At 35.8% G+C, this 16,110-nt stretch overlaps 2 protein-coding genes across 2 annotated transcripts; both read right to left on the reverse strand.

Annotated features, from left to right (window-relative positions):
- Positions 1–793: 793 nt before the first annotated feature.
- LOC113328368 (auxin-responsive protein SAUR78-like) lies at positions 794–1,594 on the reverse strand. The gene has a single exon (XM_026575480.1). The coding sequence runs from the start codon at positions 1,442–1,444 to the stop codon at positions 953–955; it is 492 nt and encodes a 163-aa protein (XP_026431265.1). The 5' UTR covers positions 1,445–1,594; the 3' UTR covers positions 794–952.
- A 10,621-nt stretch (positions 1,595–12,215) lies between these two features.
- On the reverse strand, positions 12,216–13,533 carry LOC113327669 (major latex protein 146-like). The gene is made up of 2 exons (XM_026574821.1): positions 13,066–13,533; positions 12,216–12,931 (listed from the first exon to the last, which is right to left on the reverse strand). The coding sequence occupies exons 1-2, from the start codon at positions 13,250–13,252 to the stop codon at positions 12,696–12,698; spliced, it is 423 nt and encodes a 140-aa protein (XP_026430606.1). The 5' UTR covers positions 13,253–13,533; the 3' UTR covers positions 12,216–12,695.
- Between the last annotated feature and the right edge of the window lie 2,577 nt (positions 13,534–16,110).

A 16,110-nucleotide genomic window follows, 5' to 3' on the forward strand; every position in this document is an offset into this window, starting at 1 on the left:
AAAGTCAAAGTCTCTTCAGGCCTTTCCTGGGTTACTAATAGTAATTCTATAGCCCCTTATCCAACTATTTCAATAATGTCTAAAACACCCCCAATTTGATTAGTGTTAATTATTGTGATTTACCAAATTAATAATGATTAGTGTATTGGTTAAGATTAATTATTTGACTAATTTTCTGGAAAAAGAAATCATGAAAGATTTTTCTTCCTCTTTTCTTTTCTTGATTCACATGAGATGATTTTGGAGAAAAAAGATTGAATTGTTTTTCAAACACACAGGATATGCTAAAAATAATGAGGAAAACCTTATAAACTTGTCCCAGATACACTCCAAGATCTCTTTGTAAATACTGTAGAAAATTGCAAACATGCTTTACTTAATGTTTCTTTAGCAGACTTTTATGAGACCAAAAGCTTCAAGAAAACATATTAACATACATGACAATAGTGCTTGTACCCCTGATTTTCACGGAGGTTACCAATCTAGTAGATCGAGCGGCGAGAATTTTCTACTATTTTGGTTGGTATAGTAGGCTCCCTTGACAGGATGGCCAAAGAATGTGGTGTCAAATTGCAGACAACTCAACATAACTTTACCTACCTAACCCTTTAAAAAAACAAAAGCCAAACAAACTGCAATCTCATCATCATTGTAATGCGTTACAGGCACGTACAAGTACTACAGCCTTTTTAAATTGATAGAAAAATCATGGCAATAAGAAAAAAAAAGCGAAAAAAAAAGAGTGAATACAGCTTGGTAATCAAATGGGATAATGATGATGATCATCAAACAGTGCTCAAATCAATTTGTTGCTAATTTAATCCTCAAAAAAATGTAATTACAAGTTCAGCTTTTTAGCTGGATATACAGGATCATTCATCATTAACTAATACAAACTCAAATATCAAATACACAGCGCGTGAAGCTCAACCGGACAATCGAACACGAACGATTATGAACAGACGTAGTAATCGACAAGCTCATGGTCGTCGTCACCGTCTATACTTGACTCGTGATCCTCCAGCGGGTCTGAATTCTCAATCATCCATAACAAATGTTCAAACATAACAACTTCACAATCAAATGTTATTCCAGCAGAAGCACTTAGTTCCGATTCGCAACCGACTGAGGATGACCTGACCACTAGCTCGCGGACAAGAGGGTGATCAATGATGTCGGAGCTAATCAGATAACGACGTCGAGATTTACCAACGTATACAGCTTGAAGACCATGACCACCACCACCACTCCCTAACCCTGCCGGCGGAGTACTTCTGTTAATCTGATCATCTCTTACTAACATATCGTTGTCGACGGTGAACGAGGTTGAATTTTGAATATCGGCTACGGAGGATGAGCTAATACTTCTGTTGTGCTTGCCCATGGATCTCCATTTCTTTATGACTGATTTGAACTTCATCAACTGACAGAATTTAGCTGCCATATTATCTCAAACAAATTTATTAACTCAGAGAAGAAAGATGAGAAAAAGAGTAGTATAGCTGTTTGTTTATATATACAAAATAACAAAGAGAACAAAACAGAAAAGAACAGATCGATGGAACTACATGTTGTATTTCCAGCTATAGTTGATAAGGTCATTAGGCCTAAAACCGCACTTAAAACTTAAAAAGGTTTAATAGATAACTTAAAATTAAAGTTGTTGATTAGTGGCATGAAGGAGGAGGAGGGGTCAGTCAACGTCATTAAAATACCTACCAACGAAGACAACTACGTACAAATGCACTACATGATGATTGATGATCATAGTTGCAGCTGTCTTAATTAGTCGTATCTATGGGGTGTATTTGTATATATATACATTAATTAATTAAAGCGTATGCAGGTGATGAAACGTACAGACAGATATATGCATGGTAGTACAACTAATATTACAAGGTAGTCTCTTTGATTTCATCATCATGTTCAACTCACGTTCATATAGTTATAGTTGTTAACATGATCCCTCGGAAACCATCAAAACATGGCCAAGTGGTTCGACCCTGATCACCTTACAAATTTGACGGCAAACATAAGAATTTTCTTACATGACGATTTTACGATTATTGCAAACTTACGTTAATATGCTAAATAATTTAATTTTAATCTTTTATTAACTAAAGTGCTGTCGGCTTTTCTCTTCATTTGCAAATAAAAAGTGGTGGATGGGTTGTCAATCAAAAAAAAAAAGTTTATCCAATTCAAAAAAAAAAAAAAAAGTTTATGGTGTATAAGTAGGGTTTAATCTATTCTATAACATGCACAAATATTTTGGACTATTTTAATTTTTGATTTTTTTGTAAGAGTTAGCAGATTTTATTCTTTTCGTTATTTTATTTGATTATTCCTTCAAAATTGCAATCCTAATCCAATCCCAATGATTGGAAGGTGAAAGGGTGTGCCCATACCGACGGACTGTATCCAACCCAAAAAATATATAATTGAAACTTAATTAGGACGTGCTGTCAATTGCTAATTGAAGAAAATATACTAACTCCCCAATTGGGGATATGAAAACTAATTGGGGTTATGAATTACTTCCCCAACCAAAGATTCTGCTAAGGGGCGTTTTTGGGATGAAAATACTAAAATACCCTTTCTTCAAAATAAAAATCAAAAAGAAAAAACATATCTCCTTTTTCATCTCCACTTCTTATTAATCTCTTTAAGGATTAAAATTTTGAAATCCAAAAAATCTGAATCCTCGCCGTGATAAAGTATGTTCCTTACCATTACACCATCCTACTTATTTGTCCTTATTTTTACGAATACAATTTAGTTGGTGCACATACTTTTAGAACGATTTTTTGGGGACTATGATTTTTTGGGGACCATGGTCCTATTAGACCACCTACATTATAATTATAAGGGGTGTCCTAAAGCATTGTAATGACTAACCTACCCTTAACCTAATTTAATTTAAAACCAACCCAATAGCCACCTATATATATATATAAAACCACCACCTCCTCCCACCACCACCTCCCACCATCGCCGATTACCACCACCTCCGATTATCACCACCACCAACCACCGATTACCACCACCTCCCACCACTGCCGATTACCACCACCACCAGCTCTGATTATCACCACCACCAACCATCGATTACCACCACCACCTCCGATTACCACCACCACCTCCTACCGTCGCCGATTACCACCACCACCACCTCCGATTATCACCACCACCAACCACCAATTACCACCACCACCTCCGATTACCACCACCACCAACCACCACCACCACTATATATATATAGCTTAATTTAAAACATTAACAAAGATATTCTCACAAACCCATTACTTGTCATTCGTTTTTGGTTGAATAAATCAGAAGTAATCATTAAAATGAGTTGAAAATGGAAGTTGCAGAGAGGTTTAATGGAGGGTTTTTTTTCAGAGAAAAGTTCGGTTGATTCGCAAAAAAATACTTTTAACCGAACTCCTTTTATTAGAAAAACACAAGTCCATAAGTTCGGTTCCTTCGCAAAATAAGGATATCACTGAACTTTAGTTTACGAAAATAATGAGAAGTCCACAAGTTCGGTTCGTTCGCAAAAATGTTAAGTTTTCTTTGTAACCGAACTCTACCTTTGAAACTTCGTAACCGAACTCTACCTAATTCGCCAAGAAATAAATTTCGTAGTAACCGAACGTTTTCCTAATTGCATATATGCATATATAAGACCAGTTCAGTTGATTCGCAAAATATGTTGAAGTTTGCTAACCAACCGAACTTCTAACACTAGGTTACTTTTAACCTGCAATTCGGTTGGGAACTTGGTTGCGTTGAAGTTTGCGAACTAACCGAATACACAATATGTACCCAAATAAATTGTTAAGTTCAAAGTTCGGTTACCTACCATAAACATTACACTGTACGACCAAAACCTCCATTAACGAGCGAGTTCGGTAACCTGCGTGTTTGGAAAACGTAACCGAACTACACTTTCAGGTGTGTTCGGTTACATGTTCTTGACATATGGTAACCGAACTGGCCCAAATCTGCATAAAGAATTTCATTTTTTTTGAAAGTTTGGAGCAATTCAACCAACATTATCTAAGTTTGAAGCCTACCTGGGTACCCAAATACCCTTCCACCGGTTGTGATTGGTAAAATCCATCGTTTTTCATGTTTTCCTTCTTCATCTTCTCTAACTTTACTCTCTCAATAATTCTACTTCTTTAAAAAAAAGACCATCTGATTTTTTAATCTCACTAATTATCTTTAACTCAATCATCTCACTGATCATTACACTAACTATTATTAACACTAACTAATCATTACCCAAAATTAATCAGGAGGGTAATTTAGGTATTAATATAAATATCTAGATAAGGGGTGACCTAGATTTACTTCAAATGTATTTACCCAAAATAAAACCATGGTCCCCCAAAAAAACCCTGGTCCCCAAAAAATCGTTCCACTTTTAGCACCTCTTCGCATTGGGCTAGAGAGGACAATGCTAGAGAATCCAAAGCCCAATTAAAATAGGACTATACAGTCGATAAAAAGTTTATACGAGAATGTAAACTTTATATAAGTGATTAAACTCTACATATGAATAAAAAATTTAGATCCGTGTTTGGCTTAGTCTTTCTAAAAATTTAGACTACAAAACAAAGCTTGGGATAGATAATGAATGGCTGAGACTTTTTAGAAGGGAGACAATATCTATAGTCATGGTTTGTTCAACTTTAATACTATAAAGGATTTATTAATTAGTGTTTTCCTAATTGCTCATAATAATTTAATCTATTGTTCATTAAATTTTCAATTATCAATGTGCTCAGTAATTAATTTAATAAATATGTATTTATTTTAATAAATAATTTTGGTAAAAATAAAAAGAATATGAATATATATTAGTGGCGGTAGTGGGCGGAGGAGTGGAGGTTCTTAGCGGAGGCGGAAACATTAGTTGTTGTCAAGGACGGAGCCAAGCCCGATTGCTATTATTTTTGGTCTTGTGATCATAAAACGAGCTACTAAGCCCATTTGCACCCGTATCCAATTTGCCCAGAATTATTTTCTCCCCTTCCTCAAAATCCTGGCTCCGTCCCTGATGGTGGCGGACCTGGTGGTGGATGAAAAAGTAGTAACGGTGGTGTTGGTGAATAGTGGTGGACAATATTAGCTATATCTTTTTACAACATGGATAATGTTGTAGTGGCGGTGATTGTTTTAGCCCGATTGATAAAGGAGGGTACCATATATTTGAAGGACGATATCAAATCATATAGGAAAAAATATTCATGATAGCTTGATTACCCTAATGGTACTCCTGTTATCTTTGGTACGAGATCATATAAATCATGGTTTATAATGTTAAGATAAAATTGATTGCAAAACAAAATAGAATATATATCATGGGGAAAAAAAAGGTCGATGACCTGATTTTGTTCAGTCTAAATCTCATGCATGGCTTTTGTGATTAAAAATAAGAATTACGCCCAACAACCTACAAGGTGGGCGGCAGTGGTTGTATCAGTGGCGGAATCAGAAATTGACATCAAGGGGCTATTTTTTGTTTAAAGAGACATGTAATTGGTGGACTAACATCAGAGATACAGAGAGTTGAGAGGTTACTCGACTAAGAAGAGAAGAAAAAATAAAAAGGAGGTTACTCGACTGAGAAGAGCTTACTCGCCTCTAATATTGGTGATGGAAAATTACAAGTACGTCCTATTTCTATCGGGATGTTAAAAAATCGACGATTTCGATATATCGGATGTTAAAATTCGATCTGATATTCGATAAAATACAAAAAGAATCCTATAAGACCTCGAATATTCCCTCATCCGATTTCGATATATCGTATGTTAAAATCTGATCTGATATTCGACAAAATATAAAAAATCCTATAAGACCTCGAATATTCGGAAATGGATTACAGAAAGTGGACTGTGATATATTGACAGCCCTATTCACAAGCCATATGTATCTTATATTCTAGACCATGATGAATTGGCTTATTGTGCTTTCTTAATTAAGTTCCAATAGTTGATTTTAGCCCCCGTGATGAATGTCTGCATGGGTCATCTGTCATAAAAGTTGTGGTTATTCTTTAATGTTTTATTTTCTCATGTTAGAGCAACTCGAGTGGGCATCGGATATTTTGCTGCAAACATGATTTTTCACAGTGGGAAGATGACAAAATTAAGTTCACTTTTATAGTGGTAATTGAATATTCGTCCCTACTTTTGATGGCCTATACAAATATCCTTATCACACAATAAAAATGTCCCTTTCCATCCATAAGCCCATTAGGGGTCCATCTGTAGGATCAGAATCTCGCAACAATGATATCTTAGCGAAATTATCAACAACACAACACAACAGCGTCGCAGAAAAATTTCAGAAATGATATAATAAACGACGTCAGCTAAAATCATGGGAAAGATGTGATGGTCCTGCGAAAATTAGAAAGCTTGCGAAATTAACATTTATAAGGTTGCGAGAATGTCGCAAACCATACCCGAAAATAAAGGACAGATTAGCTGTCATCCACTATGTATTTCCTTATAAATAGTCGTTCAAGTTGTAAAGAAAAGAGAGACATCTTTTTGAGTAAGAAACAAGTAAATAGGAGAGAGAAAGTCTAGAGCAGAGGTCATTCTTGATTCCTTTATCTTTTCTTGTAAGAATATTCAAAGATTGATCAATAAAATTAAGAGTGTAAACCTAAAAATGAGTTGAGTAATAATGGGTTTTCGCATGAAAGTGCGAAGACGTCCTGCGATTTCGTCGCAAGACCGCAATGTCATGGGGATTTATTTTCGCAAGAATATTTAGGCCTGTCATATTGTCGCAACATTCCTGAAGAGGCCGTAATACAAAAGAAAAAGTTAAGGCAAGATCAATGGGTTTTTGCATGAAAGTGCAAGGACGTCCTGCGATTTTGTTGCAATGACAAAGGGTGACATAATAAGACCTTTAATTAGGAAGGCAAAATAAGACCACATGACAAAACAAAATATTTATAAGTATTCATAACAGATCATTTCTCGCAAGAAAGATAATGAGAGGAAAGTATGGGAATCAGTAAACAAGAGGCATTATCTTTCTCGCAAGCAAAATACTAAAAGAGAGAATTAATTCCAAAGTTGGTTGAAGAATATTATTCTCAAGAAATAATAAAGACGAAACAATTCAAAAAGATATAACTAGATAAGAAGCTCTTCGCCAATGTTCACATTATCGCCAGTCCTTTCTTCATCTCGATTCTGATCTTCACCAACAATAATTTCTTTAAGATGGACTTTTTTTCGCCGCCATCTTGATTATCGCCGGCAATTACTTCTTTAGAAGGGATTTCTTTTTCACTTCCATCTTGATTAGCACCAGCAGTTGCTTCCTTGGAAGGGATCTCTTCTTCATCTTCCAAAAGATCAGTCTCTCCACCACTTTCGTAATCATAATCACTGTCAGCTGGACGAGGAATTTCATCATCATCTACTTCCAAAGGTTCGATTGATGTAGGAGGAAGAGATTTGGACAATAAAATATCATTCACAAGAACTTCAGCCCGGAGATGAACTTGACGAAGAAGTGCTCTCTGATGATTCCTATCTTGAATATCCTTAAAGTAAGCAAGATAATCAAGTCTTCTTTCTGCTCAGTCACGAGAGACAGTAAGGACAGAGACGAGTAGTGTGTTTTCTTTGCGAATTTTGGCATATTTAGCCTCCAAAACATAAATGGAGGAATGAAGATTCTTCTCAGACTCTGCCAAAGGTAGAATATAAAATTTCATTAAGATGAAGAACTCAGAAAGATATGACAAAGAAAAGATAGTTAAGGCATTCAAACTATTATGACTACCTTCCTTTTGCGAAATGAGATGTTGAATCAAGGACAGACAACTATTCTCCCAACGGTCCATTGCGTCATCAAATTTATCTCAAATTAAACCTTTAAGTCGAGACTGAAGATTTTTCTCTTTAGAAATAAGAAAGGCATTTTTCTTCGCAAGAGAAGAATAAGATTCTTCTAATTTGAAATATTGTTCTTTAAGTTGATTCGCCTTTACACTTAAAGCTATTCTACCTTGAGCGATAGATGACTCTGTTACTTCTTTAAGTTCATTTATCAAAGAGCGAAGAGATTGCTCATGGTCATCACATACTTTCTGAAGAATGTTAAGTTGTTGCGAAGATATCGCCATCTTGTTTAAATAAGTTCGCTTCTCTTGAGATAAGGTTTTATTCTCAATTGATAAAGTTTTCATCTCTAAATTTGCTTTAGTCAAAGAATAAGAAAGGTGAGATACTTCATTACTTAATAAATCTTGTCTCTGAACTAATTGGGTATTTTCATTAGTAAGATTACTTATATGATCAAGGGAATATGAATAGAGATTATCTAATTGGTTATATTGATCCATCAAAATTTCTTTATCAACATGGGATTCTTCAACGGCAGATTCTGGTTTAAGGCTTAACATGCGAAAGAGAGATTTCAAGGATAATTAAATATGGGAAGGATAAAACCATTAAAAGGGAAAATTAAAGACACGGATAAGAAAATAATACCTCTCAATTCATTATTCTTCTTGCGAAGATTGTCACGATCCAACAAAACATTCTGAAGCTTTTGATTTTCCAGACGAAGAGCATTACATTCTATTTCCAAAGTTGTCTGCGAAGCAGCTCTGTCAGAACCTAAATGCTTGCTCAGAATTTCGCAAACATTAGACTTGATAGGATCGATAGAAGACTTCTTGCCATCATCCAGGACTTCAGATAAAACTTTGAAAGCAATATCTATTCCTTCCACGGTTTCTTTCGAAAGAGGAAGAGATTCAGATAGAGAACTGGCAGTGATAGAAGGTTGAGAAACATTCTCAATAGGAAGAGAGGAGGTTTCATTTATAGAAGAATCAACAAGGGGGGTTTCAATCATTGAAAGGTCGGCTGAAGAAATTAAATTTGAGGCATCTTTTTCGTGAATGGGAGATAAAGGTTTATCTTGCGAAGATGTCGCAGGAGATTTAGAAGAGATGAGTAAATGGAATGGAACGGAAGTTGGAACAATTTTAAGGTGGCGAGACTTCTTGAGAGGTTTACTGACATCCTTATCACCCTGCGAATTACAATCCAGATAAGAAACAGAGGCAACAATATTATTATTAGAAAAGGATAGTGTTTCTTACTACCTTCTCATTCGCAGACTTTCATTTATGCGCAACAACGTTATGCTGCGGTTTGGGAATATTAGGGTTGTGAACTGTGAATTTAGTGTTGGGGGCGCTTTTGCTGAAATAACAAGAGTATGGGAATCACATAAACAACATCAAATACGGCAATAAACAGGATCAATTTCAGCAAAAAAAAAAAAAAAAACTAACCTTGATAAATCCATGGAAAACAGTAGCTGGAAGACTATTTCGAAGAAAATTACGAACTATGAAGATCTGCAGAAGAAATAATATGAAGAAGAACTTAAAAAGATTGAAGAAGAATGAAGAAAAGTTGCAATAACGGAATTTGCAGAAGAACGATGAAGTTGCAGAGAAAATAAAAAGAAAGAAAAAGAGAGTGAGAAAGAATATATATAGAGGGAATTTTTCCTCGAGAAAATAAACACGATTAATACGGAAAGATATAAGTGGTTAAAAAGCAACGGTTACAAAAGACGTGTCAAGAAACAGATGAAAGAAAGAATACGTGTGATAAATGCAGAATATGAAGAGAAGAACAGCTGCGGCATTTCTCACATCATTCTCTACTTCGCAGAAAAGATATGAGAATAGGCAAGATGTAGGATCAGAATCTCGCAACAATGATATCTTAGTGAAATTATCAACAACACAACACAACAGCGTCGCAGAACAATTTCAGAAATGATATAATAAACGACGTCAGCTAAAATCATGAGAAAGATGTGATGGTCCTGCGAAAATTAGAAAGCTTGCGAAATTAAAATTTCTAAGGTTGCGAGAATGTCGCAAACCATACCCGAAAATAAAGGACAGATTAGCTGTCATCCACTATGTATTTCCTTATAAATAGTCGTTCAAGTTGTAAAGAAAAGAGAGACATCTTTTTGAGTAAGAAACAAGTAAATAGGAGAGAGAAAGTCTAGAGCAGAGGTCATTCTTGATTCCTTTATCTTTTTTTTGTAAGAATATTCAAAGATTGATCAATAAAATTAAGAGTGTAAACCTAAAAATGAGTTGAGTAATAATGAAATCATATGAGAGGTGTAGTGTAGGATTTCCTGCAACTACACCAATTCTTTTTTCCTTATTTACCCTCCATATATAATAAGAAATTCATCGTTTCTTCTCGGTTTCAGATCTGAAAAAATTCCGCTCTCCTCCTCCAGCTCCACCATCGTCGTCTTCCATCACGAAAAATCTATTGAACGAGACTCCACCACCATATCTCAATCTCGTCTCCACCTCTACCACCATCAAAAATCAACATAATCCCACCACCATCTCCTCCTAAACAGTCGATTTAGATCGATTGCTACTTGCTTCAGCTAAAAATATAAATCTAGTGACAAACGATGCGTGTAAACCTAATTTCAGAGCTTATATTTATTTCGATTTCAACTGGATTAAGGAAGATTATATCGCTGATATGTTTGAGGGTGATTTAACTAATTATTTTCCCTGGCGTGGATCTGCTTGTTGAGGTTCGTCTTTTCTCTGAGATTTCAGTTTTTAATAGTTTAATTAACTTAACTTAATGAATGGTAATAGGGGTTTAAAGCGAATTAGATTTTTGCGATGGTTCTGGTTGTATTTGATGATGTAGATGGAAGAAGGTTAAAACAATGTAATTGATGATGGATATTGTGGTGGTTCTGGTTGGAATGATGGTTGTGGTGAGGTTGGAGTATTGAAATTGTTGATGAAGATAGTGGTGGATTTGGTTTTTTTATGGTGGTGGTAGTGGTGAATATGGTCTTGAATCTGTTGTTGTTTATGAGGCTACATGTGATGATAAATTGTTGTTGTTTATATGTTTTTACGGGATCAATTGTTATTGTTGACCCAGTTTTTTATGGGATCAACAACTGTTGTTGATCCATTTATGAGATCAACTCCTGTTGTTGATCCAATTTTTTAATGGATCAATTATTGTTGTTGATCCATTTATGGGATCAACTCCTGTTGTTGATCCATTTATGGGATCAACTCCTGTTGTTGATCCAATTTTTTAATGGATCAACTACTGTTGTTGATCCTTTCAACAACATTTTCTTGAATTAGTATAATCATTCTCGTAGTTTAAGTTATGTAAATTTCTTCCAATGTTGAACTTGTGGTGCAATGGTAGCATGACTGACTCCATGTCATATGATGCGTGTTCGACTCACGCCAAGTTCACTCCATTTACATGGATCTACTTTCATTATTGATCCAATTTTAGTGGATCAACCTCTACTGTTGGTTCTATTTTTATTTGGATCAACTACTGTTGTTGATACAAAATATATGAAGCAGTGATGGTGGCGGCGGCGGTGGTGACGGTGACGGTGACGGTGGTGGCGGCGGCGGCGGACTAGTGGTGGAGGACTGGTGGTGTAATGGTGGTGGTGAAGGAGTGGTGGTAGAATATTAGTGGTGGTGGCGGTTGGTAGGTGGTGGTTGTTGAACGGTGATGGTGGAATGGTAGTTGAATGTTGGTCGTGGTGGTGCTAGTGGTGGTGGTGAAGTGGTAGAGGAAGAAATTTGTTGCATTTTAAAATAAAGAAAAAATATTATATGAGTGAGGGTATTAAGGGAATCTATTTAAATGGATAAGATTATTAAAAAGTAGGGACATATTTATTGTTGTATAAGGACATATTTGTAGGGTGTTAAACTAGGGACATATAATTAATATACCCATTTTTATAACGTAATGAGACCCGTTTTTATGTAAATAAATATTTCTATAATATTAGATGAAACCCTTTCATTTAGCAAACATCGTCTCATACTGATGCTTCGACTCAACCTGAGACGGAATGGAAAAATTCTTTTGTTTAAGGGTTTGTCTATCCATTTTGCTAGTTTGGCAGTCTCATTATAGGGCGAAAATGACAAATCTACTCTCCCGGACTTTCTCTTAGCATTGTTGTTTGAACTTCTATTGATATATGCTTATAAAGTAATTTCAAATCTCTCAATTTAATAATAATAAGTTTTCTCCCCGGACCAATTCGCTAGTACGGAGGATTGACACAAACGAAACACAAGCATACACCCATGTCGCAATTCAAAGTGAAACTGAAAGATTGAAAAGTACATATGTTAACCAATTAAGTTGGCTTTTATTCTATAAATATACTACTCTCTCGTTCTTTTTTAATAGATTGATTTTGTTTTTAGAGAAAATTAAGGAAATTTAGATAACTAATCATTGATAGTGGTCCTCGTGACACTTTTCAATAAAAAAAAGTGAAGTGAAATGGTCCGCATGACACTTGTCATCAAAAAAAGTATAATGAAATGGTCCACATGACACTTGTCATCAAAAGAAGTTAAGAGAAAAGTGATCCCAGAAAACTAAAGTAACATTTGACTTTCCCAATTAGGAAACCGGCCTATTCTTTTGAAACATTTATTTTAGGAAACCAGCCTATTTAAAAGGAACGAATAGAGTATTATATATGGTGGGCTACGTAGTTGGGGTTTCTTAGTAATGGTTATACGGATGGTGTTCAGCGGACATGAGAATTCAGCTTTTTGATGACTAACTTGAGTGCATCAATATAAGCAGTTGGATCAGGGATATTGTCGTTAACCTTCTCAAACTCCATTTTATGAAGCTCTCATTCCCAGCAGCACACTGCTTTGGAACCACATCAAATTTAGCAGGTAAAGCTTTATAATAATTCATGATTTCTCCTTCCATGACCTCATTAGTGATTGATCTCTTTTCCTGGTCGAACGCTATTATTCTGTCCTTCGATGTGGTTTCCTTTTCCCCTGTATAGAATCCCCGTCCCGTCTCATTAATTAATCAAAAATGAAAATAATGTAACATGTATAGAAAATAGGTGTAGTGTTTTATAGTGCATGATTCTAAAATTTGAAGTAACATATAAAAAAAATCTACGAACCCAGAACATATTTCGAAAGCCTGATAGAGCCAACGCTAGTTCCGTCTCCTTCGATGACTTCGACACTTTTGAAAATCCTAGGAAATAATCCAGGCAACTGAGTTGCATTGTGACTAAACAAGCCAAAGTACTTATCTGCACTGCATTTTATTTCAGTTTCAAATACAAGCTTGTGAAGTTGAGCCATTTCTATGTGTATAATTTATATGTATATCAACTAAGTTCACACTTATATAATATGGTACGGAGTATTACATCCACTGATCAGTTTATATAGAGAGAGTGAGAGTGGTAGACAGAGATACTTCAAGTTGAAGAACAAAGCTCAAGGGGATTGTGTATTCTTATTCTGAGCTAAATTATGAAATGGACCACCCAGCAACACGAAGATAAATAATTCGATTCCCTCGTCTTTTTTGCCGGTGGATTCGAAAGAAACTTTTTGGAAAGGAAATGGTGTAAGGTATTTTGCTGGTGGTTGGACCAGGGCAGCTTTAAGAAAGAAGGGTGCAAATATTCGACTGACGAGTAGATTTGGTCCCCCAGTATTTATACAACTTCACAAGATGTGCAAAGGAAGCTTACGTAACATTGAATTAGATGATTTCCTTTATTGCATGCAATTGGTGCAGAGAGTCGGAGACTGTCCTAGTTGCTTTCCAAGGCAAGGGAACTGCAAGTTATACACTTCCATAGAGCATCTCCAAGAGAATGTACAAAAACTCTTATGTGGATTTTTAATTTAGTGTTTTTATTTATGGGGTCTATACATAAGTAAATATAGGATCTCATATCGAAAATACCATTTCTAACAGTGAGAATTTCAACCCTTAAAATTAAAAGAAAATTAGTTAAAAACATGACGTGGAGGTGCAATCGGAGGTGTAGATAATACTTTTTCGAACACCTTCATATTTAATAATTGGTCCCTCCTACCTTGTAGGACCCTACTGTTGGAGATGAATTTTTGGAAAACGGGTGTCTAAATTTCTATGTGTCACTAAAAATAAATAAATCTACCCTCTGTTGGAGATGCTCTAAGAGATGCCAATCTGTTTTATCTACATTTGAACATTAAACGGCTAAACTTATGCAGTAGCAGCAGTTCTAACTCTAAATCCACTGTTGTTTAGGTAAGTACACTCAAATGAGTCTTCGTTTGTGGATACCAAAAACCACACTCGATGCGTGGCGCCACATGGAAGAAGGAGTAACTTAGCATCTCTAGAATTATGTACACAGTATCTTAGCTTAGTTTCTTTAATTTATATGTAAATGATATTTTTTTAAATTCATTTCTACTTTCTAGTACTTAAGAAAATATGTAAGAGAGAGAAATGGATCAAATTTTATTTGGTCAAACTTCATCTTCTTCCCCCAAAACTAGATCTAGGAGAGCTCCAAAAACTTATTAATGGAGTCTCATCTTGTAAACCAATTAATCATAGTGAAGAACCATGGATGTAGACCAGTTATGATCGAATCATGTAAAAATCGAGTGTCTCCTTTTCATTCTAGCACATTTCATACTTATAATTTATTTGGATTGTGAATAAGTGTTTAGATTTAGGATTTGATATACAAATGAAGAATTGGGTGTGACTATGGATTTTCCGTAGTTACATTTTAGCGTTAGAAACAGGGATGAGTAAAGGATTTATCCACCTGCAACTTGTTGATTCAAAGAAAAATCCGAAGATTCTCATAAAGTTTTGTCAAGCAAGATCCAGCGAAGTTAGCTACTGCTAGTCATTAGTTCAAACAACAAACAACATCAGAAGCCGAAGATGCCAAAGAACATGGACAGATTTGGATTCAGAGAAAACATCAACAACCATGATGAAATCAAACAAATCTAAACCAACAATTAGTCTCGAAAGGACAAATCTCTTCTCTGTTTATTTAATTTTCTGTTCAACTATCCAGATGTGAAAATTGTTCATTAACTCGATTGTTGTTTGATGTATGATTAGATCTAGAAATTGAGATGGAATGAAAGCAACGAAGTGGAACTGCAAGTTTCACGTGCATGAACTGACGAAGACGAAGGTGGAGCTCAGTTAGCTTGACGGATTTTTTCATCAATGCGTATCATTACACATGATGAAGAATCATATTCGTGTGATACAAGATTCCGATAACGCGAAGTGAAGCACTCCTAGCAATCAGCAAATTTATCTCGTCACAATAATAATTGAGCTCGTGGCGAAATCATCCCGTCAACAACGAATAGAATCCAGATAGAACGATCAGCGAAGAGAAGGTTTGACGAAGATGAAAGCTACTTCGGTTAGGACTCAGCAGGCAAAGATGAAACCTATTTCGTGGAAGATCAAAGGCATCAGGAAAACCAACTGACTTTGATCTCATCATTGAAGAAAAATCTTTAGTCACTGCTTGGGCAGCATCTTTTGGCAATCACATCATTTCTGCTGAGGAGAACGAAGTATCTCGTCAATACCCTGGCGAAAGCTAACCAGTTCAGCCCCGGCGAGCAGAGCATCTCGTGAATCCACTTCGTCAGTTAGGCATGGAGGGACTACTTCGCCGGGCCAACAATGTTTAAAGGGGAAGCAACTAAAAGGGAGTATTCTTTTCTTATTCATCTTTGACCTTAAAATTTGTAGCAGGAATAACCAGTCATGATTTGATGAAAATGTTCAACTAAATCGGAGAATCAACTTACTATCTGTGACTCAAAGGATCTGCAATATATTACTTCGCAAACTTGAAAGTTGCTTATGCAAAGATAGAACATATCTGAGCCAGCTCCAAGCTCCACAGCTCGTCACGGCAGAAGAAGTTCACGAAGACACCCAAGGGCAAAGCGGTTATCATGATCCCGGCATTCAAATTTACCATTAGCGAACTAGAAAAGGACCACAGCATTCAAACTTTACTTCGTCAACAGCCCCGGCAAAGTACACCACCATCGAAGATCAGTTAACTTGGCGAAGATAGTCCAGCAACGAGGTAAAGCCTACGAGGAAAAGGAATCAGTTAATTATTCGCAAAAAATTACTTCGTCAACCAGACGTGAATATG

Source organism: Papaver somniferum, unplaced genomic scaffold (assembly GCF_003573695.1).
Source record: "Papaver somniferum cultivar HN1 unplaced genomic scaffold, ASM357369v1 unplaced-scaffold_107, whole genome shotgun sequence".
Classification (NCBI taxonomy): Eukaryota; Viridiplantae; Streptophyta; class Magnoliopsida; order Ranunculales; family Papaveraceae; genus Papaver; species Papaver somniferum.

What these genes read in the sequence shown, in the direction of transcription:
- LOC113328368 (XM_026575480.1), bottom strand. Translation starts at nt 1,444, where the DNA reads ATGGCAGCTAAATTCTGTCAGTTGATGAAGTTCAAATCAGTCATAAAG.
- LOC113327669 (XM_026574821.1), bottom strand. Translation starts at nt 13,252, where the DNA reads ATGGCTCAACTTCACAAGCTTGTATTTGAAACTGAAATAAAATGCAGT. An exon ending in GCTTTCGAAATATGTTCTGG is followed by an intron (nt 12,932 to 13,065) that starts GTTCGTAGATTT and finishes GATTCTATACAG; the next exon opens with GGGAAAAGGAAACCACATCG.